General features: G+C 37.0%; 1 protein-coding gene across 16 annotated transcripts in view; it reads left to right on the top strand.

Annotated features, from left to right (window-relative positions):
* LOC134537536 (uncharacterized) overlaps positions 1 to 15,099 on the top strand; it is a 41,524-nt gene extending 26,425 nt beyond the window's left edge. For 9 of the 16 annotated variants that reach the window (XM_063378063.1, XM_063378065.1, XM_063378064.1 and 6 more), the window contains 7 exons: positions 2,835 to 3,088; positions 4,195 to 4,308; positions 5,450 to 5,610; positions 7,662 to 7,867; positions 8,845 to 9,082; positions 10,505 to 10,638; positions 12,105 to 13,349. In XM_063378063.1, coding sequence (XP_063234133.1) covers positions 2,835 to 3,088; positions 4,195 to 4,308; positions 5,450 to 5,610; positions 7,662 to 7,867; positions 8,845 to 9,082; positions 10,505 to 10,638; positions 12,105 to 12,576 — 1,579 coding nt within the window. In that variant the 3' untranslated portion in view covers positions 12,577 to 13,349. Of the gene's footprint in view, positions 1 to 2,834; positions 3,089 to 4,194; positions 4,309 to 5,449; positions 5,611 to 7,661; positions 7,868 to 8,844; positions 9,083 to 10,504; positions 10,654 to 11,878 lie in introns of all 16 variants that reach the window. The other 7 variants (XM_063378066.1, XM_063378068.1, XM_063378073.1 and 4 more) reach the window with 5 other exon arrangements.
* Positions 15,100 to 23,709: the final 8,610 nt, after the last annotated feature.

Genomic DNA, 23,709 nt, shown 5'->3' on the forward strand with positions numbered 1-23,709 from the left:
TTCATTTCATTCCTCATTTCTTCTTGGCCATGCTTCAGTTCATCCTGACCCTTCTTCATTTCCTCTAGGCTATTATTTGACCCGCTCTTCTTTTCTTCATGGTGGTTCTTACTCTCCTTCCTTCCACTCTTCATTTCTTCCGTAAATTTCTTTATACTGGTTACCATTTCTTCCTTAAAGTTCTTTGTACTAGATACCATTTCTTCCTGACCCTTCTTCATACTGGCTAACATTTCTTCCTGACCCTTCTTCATCTCGTCCAGCCTATTCTCCATTTTCTCCTGGCTATTCTTCATTTCATTCTTCATTTCTTCCTGGCTACTCTTCATCTCGTCCAGCCTATTCTCCATTTTCTCCTGGCCTTTCTTTATTTCTTCCCTGTTACTCTTCATTTCATTCTTCATTTCTTCCCTGTTACTCTTCATTTCATTCTTCATTTCTTCCTGGCCACTCTTCAGTTCGGCCAAGAATGCCAGGACATTCTTAAGCTCATCGGCAGCCATCTTTCTTGTCTACAAGCCTAAATATTTTTTTTTTTTCTAATACTGTTATTAATTTTAAATGACCTAGCCGAACCTTCTAATTTAACTAACAATAACTCTATTACATTCAAAACTAACACTGACTACAGTATACTCAAACTAACTGTAGAAAATTTCAAATTCACTGAAGTTCTAAACACTAACTATATTCTCGTAAACTAAATTCTATCCTTAACTTTTAATCTAATACTGTAACTGAATCCTAAATCTATTAATTAGGGCTATCCCACTTCTGACACCAAAATGTTACGATTTCCCTGCGGGTTCGTAAAGGATAGCCCAATTAATAGATTTTATTTCACACACACAGTTTTATTTATTACCACTACTTGTCACTTACAAATAATCTTCTAAATTGGCAAATAATTAACTACACTTAAAGAAATGCCAATTCCCCAGTCACTCGTTTCACACACCTCGCTGGGCCGCACTTCCGGCGCAACTCTGACCGCAGCACCCCTCGTGGGTCTCCGCCGCGGGACTCCGTCGCCGCACTCCGCCGCCGCCGTCACACCCTTCGCCGAGATCCCACACGACGCCTCACTCGGAACTTCACTCGGCTCCGCCGCGCCCGCGACTCTATCGCCCGGAAACTCCGCCGCGGGAAAACTCCCGACTCCACTGAACGTACTCACTCCCTGCCCTGGAACCTTCGTCCAAGGACTTCGCCACTCTGCCGCACCTGCGGCACTATCGCCCGGAAACTCCGCCGCGGGAGAACTCACTCAGTCACCGACTGACTGACTGACTGCCCTGGAACCTTCGTCCAAGGACTTCGCCACTCTGCCGCACCCGCGGCACTATCGCCCGGATCTCCGCCGCGGGAGAACTCACTCAGTCTCCCTCTCTGACTGACTGACTCGAAGGTCGGCCCAACCTCCTTAAATAGCCCTTGGGTTCCCATCCAGAACAATCGGGCATGTCTCCGAGATATCTCGCGACCTTCGCCGTCGAAATGCCCAGAAACGCGTCGTGAGTCCTCGAAGGACGCGGTGGCTGCTCTAAGAATGCCGATAAAGGCGTCTGAGTCATTTTATTCCGCAGTGCGGCCTCTTTTAAGTAACCCGATCTGAGGCAGGTGCGCGCTGCGACGGTCAGGATGTAGCGAGATAGTATGACACGAGATACCAGGGAGAGGATGCGGGTGGAAGGGGGCGCAGACAGGCCGAACGAGTGCGGCGATGCCATGCACTGCAGCCAAGCGCGATCGTAACAGTATTTAACTACGGCAAGCAGAAAACGTACATGTAAACTAACCAGTAAAAATAAACTGTCTTTTGACATATTTTCTTTAGAGGTGGCCTGTAGGGCGACGGACTTGTCATGATGGTTGAAGTGGGTTTAAAGCAAATCCGTCTAGCATTGTGAGTGACAGCATCCTGCCATTGTATGGTTGGTTTCATAGCGAGTAGCGGTTTGGGAAGGGAGGGGGGGGGGTGGGTTGAAATGAAGTGAAAATTTCGGAAAACATCTATTACGACCCTATTCCTGGGAACATTGAGAGGTCGTTTAAGAGAGGTTTGACTGTATATCCTAGACTAATAAAGAGTTGTAGACTAAAAAATTTACTTGTCAAAAATAATGTTTAAGGTTTGTTTCGATACTGATGCATGTTCAAAAATGCCTTCCGCGGGCAGCTGTCACATGACTCGCACATCGGAAGTCTAAATCGCAATGCATGAGCCTAGCAGTGAATTGAGCAAAGTGAAATTGTTATGTTGTTGGATATGTGAAATTGTTTGTCAGGGCATACCCAGGCAGGGGCAAGGGAGGGTAGCAGTATACCCTTCAAAACTAGGGGGGAGGAAAAGAAGAATAGAATTATAGTTTGAAAATATGTAACTTATTCTCACAAACTACAACTAAATTTTTTTAATTTTAATAATTGATGTTTTTCCTTTCGTCATTGCTTATTATTGTATGACACTGTAGATGCTCCTCCCCAACGAAAGATATTAAATTCCATAAAATCCCCGTCATTTTATTTTGAGCTGGGTAAGTTCTTGTTTCAATTCAATGTAAAATTTTTAAAACAAATTTCAAACCCAGCAAATGTTTCACAAGACGTTTATTGGAGGAAATAGTTTTCTTGATATGCTGCCAGCCTAACTAGTTTGGCCTTGGAATGTCCAGTTTATGGGCAGTTAATGTTTTCTTCAGCTGTTAGTTTCTGAAGTGTCGATGAACGTGAACGGACTGCGACGTCGACCGGGTGTGTGCCGGGCAGACAGGCAAGGGGTTTCTGAAAGCCGCGGAGCGGTGCCTGCCAGTGTCGGGGGGCGGTGGTCGCAGGTGGCACAACGTGATGGCCGGGGTGAGGCACGACCAGGAGGTGAAGGACCGCAGCGGCTGGGACAAGGTCCCGCGCGACGCCCTCCGCCTCAACGTGCTCATGTGGGGGTTCGACTCGCTCTCCCACAACATGTTCATCCGCAAGCTGCCGCGATCCTACCACTTCCTGCGCGAGACGCTCGGCCTCGTCGAGTTGCACGGCTACAACATCGTGGGCGACGGCACGCCACAGGCACTCATACCCATTCTTACCGGTGAGTCATCGATCTTGTGGTCTTGCCATGACCATCTAGTGTTCATTTGACTTTGTGCGCAAACAACCAACTCAGTAACAAAGTAAACTCTTATTACCACGTACCTGGAAAACCCCTCTGGTACTTAACAATGAAAGAGCATTATACGTAATTACCTAGTTAACCTAAACTGTAATTAAGAAGCCCGCCTAGTCATGAGTGTATTTGTGTTAGTGAGAGGTATGATAAGTGCAATGCTTGCTGAAGATTCTAGTGTGGTATCATCTCTAAGTTCAAGGTTGTGAAATGTCATCAGGCATAATATTTGAGAGGTAACCATAACATTATAAGGTGGAGAAATGAAGATAAAGGTGTAATGCAAGTCCCTTGATTGCTTCCAAGAATCTGTACTGGGTGTTTCATGCCTAAATATTATTCTGAAAACAATTTTTTTTATTTTCCATTTTCACTTTTCAAAAAATACAGCTTAAAAACAAAATATGGAAACAGAACCGTCCTTAGAATATTCTTAAATGCTTTTTGTATATAGACCCCACTCGGGAATCTCGAGCAATTTTTAAATTGTGTTTTTTTTTTTATTATTTCTGAAGCTCTGCACACCGTGTGTGTGCCTAGGTAGGCGGGGCCCCCAAATATAAAATGACTTGTGAGGTTTTTAAATATACTGCCTATACTTTAAAATGAAAAATGCCTTTAGTGTTGCAGTTTATGAGATACACTGAACTGTATTTTATTTGCCATATGGTGACAATTGTGATGAATGTATATTAGGAGCAACTTTCTTCCTACAAGATTTGGTTTCAAATCCAGGGCGAATCTAAATGTTCCTGTCATTTTGAGGTTTTCCTGTGGGCATAATTGCAATAAAGAGTTTGTAGGTGGTTTATTTGTCTAAAAAAAAAAATGCTTTCATGCTTTAATGACACTTGCAGTTTATAATGATGACTACGTAGTATTTTAGAACTGTGATACATTAAAAGTGGTTGTGTCATAAATAGTTTTTTGAATATTTTGTGTGTCTTTAACAGTCATGAGCTGTTGCAAATTCTAATTTAACTTATTCCTGGGGCTTGCATTAACTTACAACTAGAAGACTGGGTTTTCAGGAAAGACAGAACTTGAGCTGCCAGAGACAAGGAAAAGAATGGGGGACAAGGCGAGTTACGTGAATATCTACCCTTTCGTGTGGAAGGATTACCAGGACAACGGTTACGTAACTGGTACGTGGACGTAATGTACTGTTTGGTTTGGTCTCCTTCCTGTTCATTTGTGATAAGCAGGGCCCTACAAATCCTGGGTGCCAGTGACAGGAATAGCATCTAAACTAGTGTGCGTATATTTTATCTGTCATGCGCAGCACAACATGAGCTTGTAGATAAATTGAATACTCTGTGTAGATCAGACGCCAGCTTCCTAGTTGTGGACTCCCTCACCTGCAATTGCTGTGCCCGTGTGCCCCCAACGCTTGGCAGCATCGTGTATTTACAACTACATACGTAACAACCGAAAACATGTGCATGTGTTTACTTGTCTTGTGTGCACAAGGTGTGATAAATATAATCTAAATTTGTGGAACACTGTAAAAGTTTCTCCTAGAATTTTGTGTCTGGCTCCTAAACTTTCAGAGATTTAGTAAATGCTTGCTGATAAGCATATAATTTTTTTTTATGGCTACTTATCCAAAAACCACTTTTCTGTTGAGCTAAGAAGAGAATTCTGTTTGAGTAGAATTTTATTTAAAGCAGGATGTATCACCTTTTCACTAAAAAAAATTATATAAATTCCCCCCCCATTATTATCTATGTTATTAGGGACTTTGAACACCTGGTATTTATATTACTTTCTAAATTTTTCCTACTTTTAATCATCTTTGTCATTTTAATGCTTTTGTTATAATAGTATATGTAAATTAAAGTGGCAAAGGAGGCTGAAATGCCTCCATTATTTCCTAGTCTTCTGTTTATTTTGAAAGACTTATACTATACCATTTATACAATTAATCTATTATATTTTGATATGATATTGTAGGTAAAATTTGATATTTTACCGAATGGTCCTTGTTTGCATGTCTAGTTTTTTATTGCAACATTTATTTTTTTCTTTGTACTTTTTTTGTTTTGGAATCTATTTTACAAAGAAAAATAAATAAAAGAAAGGAAAAATAATTATAGTAACAAAATTACAATGAGTGGGTGATAGAATGTCATTCCAGCAAAATATTATTTTGCTGCTTTTTATGTGTTGCAACTTGAAATTCTGCTCACCTTCCTTTCTAGCTGAGCAGCAGTTTCATAATTCAAGGGAGACAGTAATTTTTGGGGCAACAAACCGTCAATGTGAAACAGTTGCCACTTTTTGCAGCTTTCATGGAGGACTGCCCCAACATCGGTACCTTCACGTATCGCCTGCGAGGGTTTGACGCGCCGCCCACAGACCACTACATGAGGCCGTTCTACGTTGCTGCCAGTTCTGAGTTCAGGAGCCACAAGAAGTTCTGCTTGGGGTCTGTTCCCAGACATAAGGTGAATAATTTGGCATTTCTTTCGTGGGTTTCCCCCCCCCCCCCCCCTCCCCCGTATTTTGAATTTCGTATTGATGAATGTGTCTTTTTTTTCGTATATTATGAAAGAAAAGACAGTCAGTTGGATGGGAAAGGTTAGACAGTCAAATTAAATCTTTCCAGCTTATGTTACTGGAGTCATTCACTGGTCTTTTTGCCTACATTTTTTTTACTGTTTCATAATGCAAATAAATTAAACATATGGGAACATAACCTCACTTATATAAATACACTTGAAGAAGTTTATGTATAAAAGCATTTATATCACTAATATTCACAATAAATACAGTAAAAGTCCGTTATAACGTAAATTTATAACGGCGCCAAAAGTTTATGTTATAGCAAATTTTCATTATAGCCAAAATTCAAAAAAAAAAATTTTTTAGCATTTTTATAATATATTATTTTCTCGCTTGTTTTTACTATGGAAATTCTCAACAAAAGTAAAGGAAATATACATAAAACTTACTAAAATAACATTTTTAAGCTATATCAGCACTTGCCGACTGCGAAATATGAGACCGCGTGGCCGTGATAAGGCCATCATGCACATCGTGGCTAAGCACACAGCTGTTTGTTTACATGGCAACTTTTTGTTTACATGGCAACGGGCGGGCGGGGTCACGCAAGGTCATGTCAGCCGCTTCCTGTTGCTTTGACCGCAGCTGGTTTGCTGGAGACATGTGCGCTGAGCTGATGATATCGGGTGCATATTTGCGGAGTTTTGAATACTTACTAACAATATGTAAACTTAAAGATGTAGTGAAATTTATTTTAAATTTGTCACTTTATTACTCACGTTGACACCTATGAATAATGTCAAACACAAAAAAAATTTTAAAATCTATACTTACGTTGGACAACCATACAAATTATATAAAATAATTTTTCCGACAGTTGGTCAGTAACTGAAAAATAATCACTCGTACAGACCCTTGGAAAATAACACAAAATTAAAAATCACTTTTTAAAAAAGAATCAATTTTCGTTTGCCTTGATTTCACTATACTTTCGGACAAAATAAACGACTGGACCTCTTGGAAGTTCATCAAATCTTTCGTCGAAGCATTTGTATGCTGATAAAAATGACTGATTGTATCAAGTGCCTCCATCATTGATGTTTTCGACGGAACAGATACGTCACTTGGTTCTTCGTCATTATTGTCATCATCTTCAGACGCCGCTTCGTTTTGATTCGAAGAGACGAGCTCGACAAGTTCCGTGTTCGTCAACTCCCCGCACACGTCAACATTATCATCAGCCGTGGCAAATTCGTGGAACGTTAATGGCACATGCAGTTGCATGGTCACCGTGCTTTCGTCGCCGCGAGGCAAGCTATGCTCGCTGTGGGGCCCCTCCTTGTGCGGTGTTGTTGCTTTTGTCGCCGCGAGCAAGCTATGCTCGATGTGGGGCCCCACCTTGTGCGGTGTTGCCAAGACGGCCACATCATGCGCGTTGTTTCATTTGCCGGACGCGTGGAATTGTGCGAAGCTGTTTCTCATTTATTAAGAAAATTGTAGATGTTTTCTCATTGTTTTAGAGCAAAATTACAGGTGTGTAATCTATCGCTATAGTGAAAATGAGCCTACACTGCATTCGTTATTTCCGAAATTTTTATCCTACGCAGCATATGCAAAACTGATGGTGCCGATGGCAATTATCGTTATAGCGGACTTTACGTTATAGACCGTATTCACTACAAGGACTTTCACTGTAAATGTTTTTAATTACATGGTCCAGTATTCAATATCAGTCACTAAAGTATATGATTTAAAAGCACATTTAATTTGTATGTAGCCTCTTTTGATCCTGTGAAAATTTTGTTGCATGTGTGCATGCATCATAAAATTTCACTTATAATTTTTTTTCATAGCATGCCTACAGAACTATAACTTTAATAACACCGAAATCTCTTTGTTTCAAAAATGAAATTGTCCTGAAGACAAAACCATAAAATCTTGTTCATTACTAGTGGCTCATTTGTCCCTATCTGGTAGCCTTCTCACTCGCCAGGTGATGATGGACTACGTCCTGAATCTGTTCCGGGTGTACCGCGACAAGCCCAAGTTCGCGTTCGCCTTCCACGGGGAGCTGTCTCACGACTCGCACAACCAGGTGGGCGCGGCCGACCAGGACATGCTCTCCTGGCTGACGGCGCTGCGGAGCGAAGGCCACCTCAACAACACCCTGCTCGTCGTCATGAGCGACCACGGATCGCGGTGAGCCGTCCGCCCGTGTCCTCGCAGGCGGGTTGTGTCAGCACCGCTGTTTCCCAACTAAAATTGCAATCAGGCTTTGTTTAGTAAGAAACATATAACTAGTTTTTATTTCTTACCGCACTTTTTTTGATTTAGTCTCGCCCCGTCTTAGCACTAAGCAAGGTTTAGTGGTCGGATCACTTGCCTCCCACCAAGTAAATCAAGTGGGAAGCATGGCAGACTTTGCCCATGAGCTTGTGGGCTTTCTCAGGGTGCTTCTGTTCTCTACACTCATTCATTCCGTAAATTCTCCATACCCATTTCATCTCCCCTAATAGTCTGTAATGAACTACGAGATAAGTTTTTAGACTCTATATCATTAATTCTTTAATTCATTCATTCAGTCATTCATTCATTCATTGGAGCACAAGATAGTATCACAGTGGGCGAAATACTGGACTCGCATTACAGAGGATCTGGGTTCAAATCTTGGTCCACCCATTTTGATTACAGTTTCCCAAGGTTTACCCGAAGTCGCTCCAGGCAATTGCTGGGTAGGCCAATGACTTTCCAGACATATCCGATGTGTTTCGTCGTGAGTTGCCATCTCTAATGATATGGTTTTCGACGAGTCGTGAAACCACGATAATATAAAACAAAATTGGTGCATGACCACTAGGTGTGTTGGAATTGAAAATACCACCTCAGTAATCCACTTGAATGACTAAACAAAATATTCACTAATTATATTATTTAACTTAACAATAAAGTACACAATGGAGGTTCATAATTGTAACAAACATGGCGACAAAATATTCAGCAAAGAGTCTTATGGTTGTCTGAAATTTATTTATTCTTCTCTCTTTTTTACTTGGATTTACCCTGCCGCCTGTGAAGAGGGAGGTTTAACTTGAAAATAAGTAAATGAATTAATTCACCAAGCGAGGGAAACAAGGATGGAACCTTCACCGCGAGGTCTCATGGGGTGGTGCCGGCAGGTTCGAGGACGTCCGCAACACACAGCAGGGCAAGCAGGAGGAGCGAATGCCCATGTTCGGCTTCGTGCTCCCGCGGTGGGTGCAGCGCGCACACCCGGAGCTCGTCGCCGCGCTCAGGCTGAACGCCCGCCGCCTCACCAGCCCGTTCGACATCCACCCCACGCTGCTCGACGTGCTGCACTACTCGGGCGGGGTCAAGGGGGACATCCGCAACCGTTCCATCAGCCTCTTCAAGGAGGTGGGTGCACCTCACGCGTCACCTGCTCTCCGTAATGGCGGTGAGACCAAACCATCGTCACTTCATTCAGGGCTTAACCTATCATGGGCTCCGAGTAGGGGAGACCTAATTAGGCTGTTGGTTGCAAAGCTCTCTAGATAAAGACTTTATGAGACTGAATGAAGCCCTGCCCAAATGTCTGATGCTCTGAGCATCGAGTTAGGGCTAGTATCTAGATCATGGATAAATAAAGAGTTGTAGCGTGTAAACTATTTATTTCTGTAAAAATAATATTTTAGTTTTGTTTCTATACTGATAAAAGCTCTAAAATAAAAATCCTTGAAAATACAAATACTGCGTGGATAAGTTTGAAAGCTAATAAATACCTAGTATGTGGTCCAAAACTACACGCAAATGTCAAGTTACTCTTTTGAAGTTCTCTTCAACAATAAGTTTATATTGGTCATATATTTTAGTTATGTATGAGAAAATGAGGTTTTTATATTACTTAACTGCCTAATGTTTACTGTGATTTTAAAGCATACAGACATAAATAACATTGCTATTTCTCAAGGGCAGCAATTTTGAAGGGGGAAAACATACATTGAAGACATGTGAATGGTTATTGTTATTTATGGTGTATGATATAGCAATGTAAAATGATAATGTGTAGCAACTGTTTCTCACAGCCAGAAACCTAACCATTTATCTCATCTCAGGGGAATAGAGCTTTATTAAAAAATTCAAATCCTTGCTCAACAAATTTTAAGACCATTTTTTTAATGTTTATTGAGTGTTGTATACATAAACATTTAACAGAAAAAAGCAAAATTTTTGACACAATAATTTAGAATTCGTACAAAGTCTGTTTTCGATAAATTTGAAAAGTTGCATAGTCTTGCTTTTACGTATGTTGATTTTAGTTTTGCCATTTTTTTCTTCTTATTTTTATTGACAAGCAGTGGCAGTTTGTTAGCTTGTGAATTTGTCCTGTTCTTCCTAAATGTGTGGTATACAGGATGTGCTGTGAACACTAACTTAACCATTCAAAATTGTATACATGGAGTTTTCTTAAAGTTGAAAAGTATTTAAGTGCTCTTCGAATTTGTATTTGGCAAAGACTATATTATATATTCATCTTCAACTTTGACTCAAAATGGAAAAAAAAATAAAAATAAAAAGTATTTGCACATTGCTAGTGTATTGTTCTGCTTTTCGTTGTTAAATGGTGTATTGACATGGAATTTGTGTTAGTTTGGTTTCGTAACAGTTCACTACATACTCATGTTCCTAGCTGTAGCAAAGAATTGTCTCAGCACTTGCCCGGAGTGATCTCAGAAAGCGTGGAAAACTGAACGGGAATGCCAGACCGGGATCTGAACCCAGGTCTTGCAACCGAGCGACCTCGCTCCGTGCTCGCAAGTGGCGGACGTCCCTTCGCAGGTCCCGCTGGAGCGCACGTGCGCCAACGCGTTCATCGAGCCCCACTGGTGCGCGTGTCTCGAGTGGCAGGAGGTCAGCCTTCATGACGACATGGTGAAGAAGGCGGCGAAAGCCGTCGTAAAGTTCATCAATGAGTGAGTGTGCGACACGTACGTTCTTCCCGCTTGTTCCTTGGGAGGGTCGGTTTTTTTAATAGTGTGCATTTGCATTGCCGCTCACACTCAACCCAACTCAGTTGGTGAAAAGAATTAGATGTTACTTGTGGTTAGAACTTCCTTCTTATTTTTATATCCTGTTAAAGCTCAGCAACACTTACAACTTTAAATTTTGAGGGATATTTTTCTTCTGTGCTGGATTTTTTTGAAGAAATGAAGAAATATTTTGAAAATGTGATAATGGGAGATAAGTTACAATAGTTATCCAGCTGTACAAACTCAGCAAATGAGTCTTTGGAGTGTGACCGTGTGTAATTAGTCTGGCAAAAAGTTTTAGAAATATGTAATATGAGTACATGCCTGAAGTTTTACAAGCAGTAGTAGATTAAGTACAGTAAGTCCTCTATTTACGTCGTACCGATTTACGTCGTTTCGGATTAACGTCGCTAATGTTTGAGTACTCATGTTTCAATTTAAGTTGTCGCCGATTCACAATAACGTCGTTTACAATGACCGCAAAATCTTTATTTTAACCAAAACACCGTATATAATTCGTTTATAATTCTTTGTTTCCTTCGGTAGTTAATTTATGCTATGTAGCGTAAGCTACACGTTCACCGCCTTATCTTATCATACATCATGAGGGATGCTTCCTGCTCTCCGCTGCTTTATATTTCAATCAATAAAGGTAATAAAGCAGCTGGTTAAATAACCATTCTATAAAGCTGAGAAGTACTAGTTGGACTTGTTTCCCATGCTGTCGGTTGTCATTTGCTGATAAAATTGCCCGTTGTCACGTCTGTATGCCAGCGCTTCCGGCCGACCTTGGGCCGTGGCCGGCCGGTGGCATGAAACATGGCTCATTTTGCGTCGTTTCTATTTACGTAGCGGTTTTCAGGAACGTAACCCCGACGTAAACAGAGGACTTTCTGTATACAGTATTTCCACGTCCTGGAAAGTCAGGGAAGTCAGAATTGGTCAGGAAATTTACTTGGAAGTCCTAGAAAATACATGGGTAATTCCACAGAGGTAACAATTTGTGGGGAACATTTCATGCTCCAGACTGCAAAGTTTTTTTTTTTTTATGGTATTTTAGTGCATAGTCTTAAACACATAAAGGTTCTGTTTTAATTTTAATTTTTGTTGTATAATTCTAGGCCAGCTATGGGAAGGGTGAAACTGTATTTTTTTTTTTTTTTTTTTTTTTTTTTTTTTGCAGAAACCCACTAAATAGTTCAATTATTTTTAAGAAAAAAAGATAAAGGAAATTTTAAATTTTGGTCAGGGAAAAGTCGGGGAAATTGTTTTGCAGAGTTGTATGGACACCATGGTGTAGCTTATATCTGTAAGAATTTCCCTGAATCGAAAATGGCATTCAAATGCAAAAAAAGAAACATGGTGAGGCTGTAGTGATTGGATGGCGTGGCGCCGCGTTGCCGCTCCAGATACACCAGCGAGCAGGAGGACCTATGCGCGCCGCTCTACCTCGACAAGGTGACGTGGGCGGCCAGGCTCGTGCCCAACCACCAGCTCCTCAACTTCCGCCGCAACGCGGACATGGACGGCTTCGTGGCGGACCTGAGCGCCCACACCCCGGTCGCCCAGGAGGTGTACCAGCTGAAGCTGGCCACCAGCCCCGGAGGGGGCCTCTTCGAGGTCTCCGTCCGGTACGACATTGCCGACGACACCTTCGCCACCCGGGTGAGTGCGGGTCTCTCTCTCGTCTTCTTCCCTGGCAGCTACGTCATTGCGTGCACTTGTTGGTGTCCCGAGCTTCTGTCACTGCCTGGCCAGGTGACGTCGGCACTGCTGCTGGCGTGCTTTTGTACTTTACCTCCATTTCTGATGTTGCACAACTACACTCGTGTATCGTCTCCCCCTTCTCATCTACAGAAGGGGACTTGTGTTGGGCGATGAAAAATGTTTATTTAAATTCATGTAGTACAGCAAAAGACCTTTATTCCAACACGTTCACAAACACAACCAAGCCAGATTAGAAGTTGTTTCGGATTATCGACGTCAATATAGTTTTAACGGGAATACCAAATGTGAACTGTAACCAGTTAGAAAATATAAAACATTGTAATGAAATGAAAACAGACAGTAATGTTAAACGCGGAGCAAATTATTTTTAGTTTACGAAACTTATTTTAAGAATCATTTTGCTTAATCCAAAAAATTTGGTGATCCAAAAAGGGTCGGGTCCCAGTCATTTCCAATTATCGAGACTCCACTGTACTTATTGCTTTAATTGAGGTCTCTTCATTTCTTGTTCTCGTGCAGGTGTCGGACATCAGCCGGATCAACAGGTACGGGTCGGCAGCGCACTGCGTGGAGGCCTCGGCGGAACATCTCCGCAAGTACTGCTACTGCAAGACCCCGGCCCCTGCCGACTCAAACTGAGGCCCAGCGATGTGTGCCTCCTCTCCCGTCACGGCTCCGCAGTGGGGCGTTGCCTTGCGGAGCCCTCGACCAACTTAATCTCATTCTGAATCGTCGTGAACCGACAACTCATTACTGAATTTCCTTGGCAGATGAAGGAAATCAATTGATTCTCGCATGTACTGATATTTTTACAGTTTGGTTCACGACCATGACATCACGTACTGTCACAGATGTGCACCACGTTTTCTTGCCTTCGTCAACTACAAAAAAACACTAATGCCAATCTTACCAAAAAATTGAAAAAATGTTAGTAAAAACTAGTAACGGACAGTTCCACAATTTAAAACCAAAGATTTTCAATTCTTAAAACATGCTTTAATGCTTTTGATACTCAATGCCTCAAGTGGGAAATTTTGAACTGTGGATGTAAAATTGTAACAAGAACTAGTAGGCTTGCTTTCAAAATGATAGAGAAGCATAAATCAGTTCCACATTGTACCTCATAGTTTCAGAGTGTATATTTCAAAATTTGCACAATATAACATACATATATCAGTAGTACAGTTAGTTCAGTAACACACAGAATGACAACTGTAGTAAATTTAAGTAAAATATCTGTGTCAAAATTCTATTTAAATACTGTACATTAGTGTACTCAAATCTGTGGCCTGCCAGATGATTTTCTTTTTGTAACCTGCTGAAAATGTTCCACCGAGCCTTATTTTTTTTTACAACTTCCACAAGTACGTCCAAAAAAAGATTTCTGGTGGCACTTTTTGTAACTTTCCTGCTTTCATCACTACACAGATCTGTTTCCAGTTATCACATTGTCGAAATGAGACATCACAGAAATAGAAGTAAGCAAGTATATATAAGAATGCAATCAATGCAGCTAAATCTGTGCTAAAAGATACAATAAAACTGATACTCTTTGAAGTTCAGCAAGGAAGTTGCTACATGATAGATTAGGAATGTTGAAAGTATATAATTTAATTGACACAAATTGTAATTGATCCACCTGTGCTGAGAGTATTTTGTTAAATTTTATGAGAACTAAATACACTCCCTCAGTCATGCATCCCACTTCGGTATGCATAGCATTGCTGTCGCAGTTTGCAATGGAGGGCTAACTTTGTATACCATACTGATATTAATGTGTATCTGAACTACTTGTACTTACGGCAGCAAGGTAAGAACAGTTTTGTTCATGACCTTGTTTACCAAGTAAAGATATTTGAAATCAAACTTAGTTTGTGGGATGATTAGAGAGAAAAAAAGAGACTTTATTCACTTCACAATTCTATCCCAGTGTGAATGTAGGCACATACTAACTGATCTAAGGTCCAACTTTACTGTGAATTTTGAATATTTCAGATCCAATGGAAATGTGTACAGCATATTTTCATTAGATGGTAAAGGATGCAAGCAATAAAATATGAATGGAGCTTATTCAACAACTGTGTAATATGACTTAAAGACAGATTTATGAGTATAGAAATTTTTATATTTTACTCAAAATATGTTGAAAAAGAACAATTTTCAAATCTTAAAAAACATGCTCGTTTCATAGTATCACTCTTTGGCAGTGCCTATATATGTGAACATCTTTCTCAAAAAAAAAATATGTTGAAGACCACTCTTGTACATTCTCATTTGTAAAAAAAATTTACATTCTAACTCTTTCGGTTAGCTATCTGTATTTCTGGTCAGCTATCTGTTAAAAGGAGTAAGCAATTGGCCGCAATTAATTTCCATCTGGTTGTCGGGAACTATAACTTATTCTGTTGGTGGAAAGAAAAGAAAGTGTAACATTCAAGTACAATATAAAATATGAGTTTAATAAGCATGTGCAATGAGCAGTATTTTTAGTTGTAATTTAAAATGATAGACATGTAGAACACTCAAGCAAAGGGGTACAATGGACCTAAATGTGATGTAAGTGCTGTGCAAAAGTATAACCCAGAACTCATTTGTTCTATAAAGTCTCAGACTTGTGTGTTTACTTGTTACATTTGTTCTGCAAAAAAATTGTCAATTATATTTTGTTGCATGTAATATTTATGGTTTTGTTTTTTTATCTATAGCTTGGGAAAACGTGACACAGTAGAGGCGTAGCATGATTCGTTACTTTTTTCCTGTCCAGTGTGTGCATGCTTGGTTAAGAAGGCGGAGGGAAGAGAAATGGAGACCTGCATCCCATCTGTCGCCGTGTCTTATCTACTAGGAAAATGTGCAATTGCATGTTAGGGTTGCTGAGTAATGGTGTGTGTTTGTGGCTGAATGTTTTACATCAGATCTAGACAAGTTTTACAGTCATCACCCCGTTTTAAACTGAACTAGTCATCGTGGTGGGCGGTGTTTATTGGCAAACGTACACAACTGACGTGAGGAATACGACTTGTACTAAGATAATGCTATGAGTTTCCTGCTATTAGCAGTAGAGGGAGGAAGTCACTACACAATTTATTATTATTTTTGTTACTTTTACATTTGAAGCTTTAAACCACCTTAATAATAAACAGAACCTACAACTGAAAAACTATTACTTTTATTTGTCACGTGAAAGACTGGAGGCTCTATTGCAGAATAAAACCAACAAAAAAATATATGTTAAAACGTGGACGAAACTAGACTAACAAATGAGCTCCTCTTTCTCCTTTTTTTTTTTTTTAAACTACCATAAGAAAATATATATATAAACACATTAAAATAATAATTATAAATTAAAATATGCATAAACAATTAAAATTCTCATCAGTATTTTTGTTGGTTGAGCACTGTAAAAACATGATCCTTGATTTAATTATTCATAGAGAACCTTTCCATTTCAGTAACCATTACTTTTATGACAAGATTCTTAATGTGTTCGCAACATAATACTGCTTCAATATGCATTCTGTGGTTTGTTTGTTTGTTTGTTTGTTTGTTTGTTTGTTCTGATGGTACTTTCCCCTGTATTCCACCTTCATTATTTTGGGCTAGTTTAGATTTTATGTTTTTATTATTATTACTACGCAATACATAAGATTTAAAAAAATTTACCGTAACTTCTTGACGGAACAGAAAAGCACAAAGTCATTGCAGCAAATAATAATTATTCATACGTAGTGGAAATAATATGTGCAAAATACCAAATTGTTCAACCAATTAAAAGAATGGCTAAATTATTTTTTCTTATGCATTGTCGAACCTTATTAAATAGCTTAGAATAAAAGTTCAGAAGAGATGGAAGATGCTCGAATTTACTATAGGCCATTAAGTGGCAATAGTTGAAGAAAATATCATCAGTTGCTACGTTCCTGAAGATGTACAGTACCTGGAAACATTGCAATCCTGTGAACACTTTGAATCCATTAATTTGCACAGGGTGTACCTGAAGTAAGTAATGAGATGTATCGAGACTGTTTAGTTGCATTTGTGGTTTTGCAGTCGTGTGCTTAGGCCTAAGCTCAGGTTAATGAAAAATGTTGTTATTTTGTAAATTGAATTTTTTACATAGTCTTGAAGGGAACTGAATTAATTATCTATGTAAATCCAATAATGGCAATTGTATTTAGATGTCTGTTCGACTTACAATTTGTTCATGTATTGCTTAGGTTTCTTGTTAATGAGTTTCTAAATGTTCTCAATCACCTATTGCCCACCAATTGCTTTTCCTTATACATTAGGGGTTGAACATTTCAATTTTCAGCATAAAAGAAATTTGGTTTCATAGTTCCTTTGTATCGAAATCTGCAAGATTTTTTTTTTTTTTTGCGCAAAAATGTCAAACAGGTTTCTATTGTTTTCAATAATCTTTTTTGTATTTATATATCTTGATAAATTGTAAATAAATTTTCACAGAAACATTTACCAAAGATTTACTTTAAATTCTATATGAATTTTATAAAAGCTTTTTTAATATGTACATTAAAATGTGTGTTGAAAACAAATTGTACATATGCATGCAGTGTATTTTTGTTTAGAGTTCTTTAAGAACATTACGATATTAATTTTTAGTTCTATATTATTTATAAAAGTATATAGATGTAGGAGATTGTTTGTTTCTTTTAGATCTCTTTAATATGTAGAAAGTGATTATTGTAAAAATAATATGAAATTAATGTTCAATATATAATATATTTGATATTTATATGTATACATAAATGACTTATAATGTACTTCCAACTAAAATAGGTTAGGAGTAAATATTTTGTAAATCACATTTCCTGATTGCACTTGCCAAGTTTTTTAATATTTTATTTAGCAGTTTTTGCAAGAATGTGATATATTGTGACCTTGACCTGCGACCAAGTTTGTGACCCAAAGATTCTGTTGTGCTCCGAGTGCGAATGAGGACTGTCATTTTCCTTGCCTTCACTTACCAAAAAATGTATTCTTATTAGGGTAAGCCAATTCACTAGTGAAAGAAAGGTTTACAAGTATCCGAAAAATTATGGCTATTGCATTCATCATAGTTAAATAGGAATGTCTCAAATCTCAGTTGTGATTCTCGGTACTTTTGAAAGATATAAGCCTCAAGTTATGTACAGTAAATTCGAGTTACGGTTTCATGGACTTTATTCAATAATGATTGTGGAATCGAAAACATGTAAGGCTCGACATTAAACAAAAACCTATAAGCAGTCACATACATTTTACGATCTTAAAATAAGATCAAATACTTAATAATTAACAGAAAACTTAATAAACCCATATTAACTGTGAAAAAACTACATTCATGAAACCAACTGAAATTTCATCACCTCCAATTTTTGTTAAATCTTTGGTCAACGAGAATCAATTTAAAATTGTGTGAAAATTTGTATACATAAATTATTAAATAATTACTTCTTTTTGGCACAACTATGCAATCAATTTCACACAGATTTTTTTTTTTTTACTCAACTTTAGCGAAATCAGTTGTTCTGTTACAAGGTAGGCTACGGTAGCAGTAAACAATTGCTCTCTTTCTGATTTCTACTACCTGAAAGTGCTCTGGGACTATTACAACACCGGGCCTTCAGTGGAAATGTTTGGTGATTGGAGAGTGAGTTGCTTTGCAGACACCGCAACAGAGCTTCTCGAAACTTATTGCGAACTCGCTCTTGCGAAACAATAGGTATCTTGTGGTTTTGATTTTGTAAGTATTATTGTTTATCTCGGCTCACACTTTTTTACACTTTGGGCCTAGTTTAGATATTAAAAAATATCCACTTTATTAGCACGGACTGTGTTTAAGCTTTTCCACATTTTGGGACTTATCCTTTGTGACATTTTAATTTTTTTTCTCATAACAGTATTATTTATTAGTGAGAGAAGCAGCACATAGTGGTATAAATTTTGTTATTTAGTTTTTTTGCACGTTTACGTGGTTATCACACACACTTTCTGTAGCCGAGCTCAAGCAAGCTATGTGATCCTCGTTGAAAATACTTTAATGGCCCAAAGTTAAATATACTAAGAACTTATAATCACGGACTCAATTGAGCACACATTTTACATTTTTTTGTTTGTGATACCCTTTGATCTAATTCATACATGGAGTCAAACTGTTGGACATGTCCTAATTACTAATTATACTAGGTCCTGTATGATTTTATGTTGGTGCACAGTTATTAAAAAAACTTTATTTATCTTGATGTTAATTATCTAATCTTCACTGTCATTTGTCCTCATTCTGAGATTTTCATCTAAATAAATAGAATACTTTTTTTTTTTTTTTAAATCCTACAGTGATTCAGCACATAGTTGTGCCCTGATTATAATGCATATAGTTAACAACTGAATAACATTTTAACGAACAAAAATGTAATTTTATATTTGTGCGGTTTCAGGTGAAATAACACTTTCGATTTAGATTACTTCTTGCATGGTTGATAGAAAAATTTTATTGTAAATGCAGTTAGTTTAATAATACTCAACTGGATTCTGTGCTCCAATGTTTTAGTGTATGCTGGTACCTAAAATGTTTTTAATTATTCTTTAGCAAGAGTGTGAAATACTACTACTTGAAGTATTGAGGTCAGTTGTTAAAAAAAAAATGTTAGTTCTTGAGATTATGATTTCTTAATTTAATTTTGTATTAGGTATATTGAGTTTTTTTTTATAAGAAGCCCACCTATTAGGTTTGGAAGATATTTCAGTATATATCTAATTAAACATAAAAAAGTGAACCAAATGAACTAGGTACTAAGAGGTTAAGGGGGTGCCTCCCATTTCAGGTCCAGATTTTATATTTACAGTAATTACAGACAAACATGTAGCCAGTGGCATTGCAGTTTCATTTTTTCAATAAATTAAATTATCCTTATTCGTACAACCCAAAAACATTAGAAATGTAACTTTGGCAGCTAATTATGCAAAAAGTACGCAATGTATATATTTTTCATTTCGTGAAAGTTAAACAATTAAAAGTCTAAAAGTTGATCAGTGATTAATATTAATATAAAATCATGACCTAAAATGGGAGGCATGCTCTTAATAAAATAAGCGTATAACTATTTTCTTCCCCTACTTAAGTTTACTATTGTAACACTAATGACATGGAAATACTATTTTTATTTTACTTGTTGCTGATCTATGTTTATATAATTGAATTAACCTATTTATTTAGAGTTTATAGGAAGTAATATATTCTTTGGTAGTACTATATCAAAGTAGTGTTTGTATTAGAGTAAACCTCTCATAAGTTAGGTATTGAATTCTAAAAATCATTTAGTCAGTATTTAAACATTTTAGTCTCTCTCATGCTAAGTTAATATCTCAGAACTGACACACATAGTATATTTTTGAAGCAGTGTCATATTAAGAAATGTTTGTGTCATAACTTATTGTAAAAATTTTTAAAGAGGCTAGGTATCCATAATCAACTAAATTAATGTGAATACTATGTAATAGGATATTGTCAATATTTTTGCAAAGTGTTATGCTGATTTGCAAAGATACACGTATTTATATGTGTGTGTGTGTGTGTACCTATTTATTATTTTCCCTATTCTCAATTTGCTCAAGAATTGTATTACAGTGTGTATTTAACTATTTTATTTAGCATTAGCAAGTCAATGTTGAACTGTAAACAATTTGTGATATGTAAAAATCTTTAGTGTGTCTAAACTTCTGAATGCTTAATGCTGTTGCAGACATATCAGTGATTGTAGCTTGCACATGTTAATTAGCAACTAGTTAATTAACTAAGTATTTGGTTGTTAATGGAGTATTTGTGGTACATTTTAGAGCAGTATAAATACCATAAACTTTACTCTGTGTGTTTTTAGATTTAAAGTTTTTTTAGGCTGTGTTGAAAATAATCTAACATATAATTTTTCCAAAGAAAATTTTGAGTATTATTTTTAAAAAAATATATGTGCGTATATACATATGTGTTTATGTATGTGTGTGTGCAGTAGCGGATCCAGAAGGGGGGGCTAAGGGGCTCAAGCCCCCTCCAAAAGCATCTGGGTCCACTATTGTTTTAGTGTTTGCCTTGATAGAGTCTAGCCTCAACTGGGTCAAGCCCCTCCCAAACCAAAATCCTGGATCCGCCACTGTGTGTGTTTATACATATACATATTATTGGAGCTACATTATATTGTACATTGTGAATCTCCACATTTCAATAGGTAAACTAAAAATTTTCTGTTACATGTACATGCTGTAGGTTGGGTCAATTCCAACTCAATGGAGTTGCCAGATTACATTGATCCAATGGAATCATTCAGTGTCTAGTGGTTTTGGAATTAAAGCTGGTCAATTATTCCTTTATATAAAAATCTCAAAATGTTGAGTAGTGTGTTATTGTAATAGGAGTATCAAAGTCAGTTTGTCAATATCTTTGTTTAAAATTTTTACCACTTTAGTTAGGCATTCTTTGATTAGTTAGGATTTTCATATACTAATTAAATAATCAGGGAGTATTTCCAATTTAATAGGGTTTTTGTTCAGTTGACAAGGAGTTTTTGCTATTAAATATGGGTTTGTTTAGTTTATCCAATTTTTTATCATTTTATCAGAGTTTTGATCAGTCAGTTAATAGATAATCCAGCCAGTTGATTGGAAATATTTTCAATTTATCATGGTTTACTATTTAATCCATTAGGATATTCTTTTATTGGATGAAAACAATTTAATTAATATATTTCACCAATGAAAATGTATGGAGAGAGCTTTAATAATGAATAAAATCTTTATATATATACTAGCTAAACCCGGCCACGCTTTGCTGTGGCACAGTTTAATATCAATTCATTGTTTAATTTAATATTTTACCGTGCATGGCTGTGGAATGTAATAGAAGAAATAAAAATGTGTTTAGCTTAAATATTTTTATTGTAAAGCTAATGGAAGGACTACATTCCTTGTTTTCCCATTTTTTGCATAAACATATAGATCAGATGGTTTACCGACTCTGGAGCACCCGACATATAACTGTCCATGAGAGAAGCATTCATTTTCTAAATTCAAACCGCACACTTGCAAAGATTGTCCTTGTGCTTTATTGATGGTCATAGCGAACGCAAGGCGTATTGGAAATTGAAGTCGTTTGAACTCGAACGCCATATCTGTCGGAATAAGTGGCATTCGTGGAAGTAATACGTCTTCACCTTTATGAAGTCCAATCAAAATTGTTGCTTCAATAAGATTATCCATTAATTTTTTAACTACTAATCGTGTACCATTACATAATTTAGGCTGACAGATATTTCGAAGCAATATAATTGGCACACCAATTTTCAAATTCAAAATATGTGGTGGTAATCCTGGAACATCGAGTGAATTGAGAAATTCCGTTGGAAAGTTCACTGCTTCATTTTGGTGCACTACTGAATCAATAGATTTGTATGTCATTGTTTCACCTTCGATTCTGTTTATAATACTATTGTTCATATCGTGTACGTCAACATTTTTAGCCGCTAGAATGGCTCTTTCGCTCAACCATGCATTATTTTTGAATTTTGTTTCGATGTTTTGGAATACCTTGTCTACTAATTCCTCTTTTGAATCTACGATGTTGCATAAATCAGATGATAAGCTGATTTTTCCTGTTTCTGGATTTGTAGGTACAGTGCCGTTACCAACTTCAATTAATTGTCTTGAAAATATGACTGCTGTTGGATCGTTCTGAAGTTTAACTCGCATATTCGTGGTTAAATGCATTTTTTTTACTGTGCTCCAAAAATTTGAATATTTTTTAATTTAAACGTATTTTTATCAATAGAGTCGAAAGAATATACTTTCAAATTAAATAAAGTTTTTTATTCTTTCTTGAAATATATATATATATATACATATTTGTGTAAATTATAGTCGTCAAGGCACAATGGTCGAGTAGCCTGATGTGCTTGAACTTCGACAATATGGTACAGCATCGTCGAGCGTGGTCACAACTAAGTTGGGTGACCATGATATTTAGTTATAGAAACTTTTTTTTCCGACTTTTCCGGTGGATTTTCCCAAACTTTTATTTCATATAAACACTCTTCTGTTAAGATGCAATGTTCTGTAAAAATTTCAATCCAAACCATCGTATACTTTCCGAGTTTTGCGGCCAAATACATACGGAAGCTAAATTTATATATATATATATATATATATATATATATATATATATATATATATATATATATATATATATATATAAAATTAGGACAAATTTTTGTAATAGCAAGTGTCATTACAACAACATTCTTTTACTACAATAGTCATTACACTAAACTGCCATTATTTTAAAATATAAGTGTTGCAGCAGGAATCCATTCTGCATTAAATTCAATCACATAATGCATTTTTGTTACAGTATAAAAATTAAAAATACATAAAATTTATTTAACATATGTTACAGCAATGTATTACAATTTAATTCATATTGAGGGTTTCAAATACCTAATTCAATTTTTGGTTCCCTATCTTATTAACTGCAAATAATAGCTCATAAATATTTTGTAAAGTAACATTGGTTTTTGTATCTAAGTGTACAAGTCAGTAGGAGTTTTAAAAGGATTATTTGAAGGAGTATGGAATGTGATGGAATTTGAATCTGCATATTTTTGGAACCGACCCAACATCAACATTCAGGTATATATTTGTCACCTTTTTTTTTTTTAACAGAGTGTTGGCTTATAACCGCACTGGCTGCAAAAATTCATGGCTGATCTCATCATATTGTGCACATTATACTGGAGTCAACACAACCATTAATTGTTTACATTTAATTTGAAGTTTTTTTTTTTTTTCTAAATTAAATAATAAAGTAATTTTTTGTTCAATACTGAAGGTTCTAAATATGGCCCACTAGCCAACTTGATGTTGGTAACACTTGTTTCCTAATGAGATGCCCACAGACTAGCCTCAAGTATGTACACAAGTCAACCATAGATGTGGTAGTCACCTGAGTGAAATTAATTTTCATACCCTGGGGGGTGGGGGGAGGGGGCCATTTTCAATACAAGTAACTTATGTTTGAATGTTTTGTTCTCCTTTTTGTATACATATATAATTTTTTGAGGTGCAATGAATAAATTTTTTTGCGCATCTTTTTGTACTACTCTCAAGTAGTGGATCAAAATGCAAATACTTCTTATGATGAATTGCGATAAAACCGAAATAACACCGTAAAGCATCCCAGTGCAACATGTACCTAACACCGAAATTCAACTTAATATGCCACTTTGCACCAAAGTCTAACTA

Source organism: Bacillus rossius, chromosome 12, assembly GCF_032445375.1.
Source record: "Bacillus rossius redtenbacheri isolate Brsri chromosome 12, Brsri_v3, whole genome shotgun sequence".
In the NCBI taxonomy this organism is placed as follows: Eukaryota; Metazoa; Arthropoda; class Insecta; order Phasmatodea; family Bacillidae; genus Bacillus; species Bacillus rossius.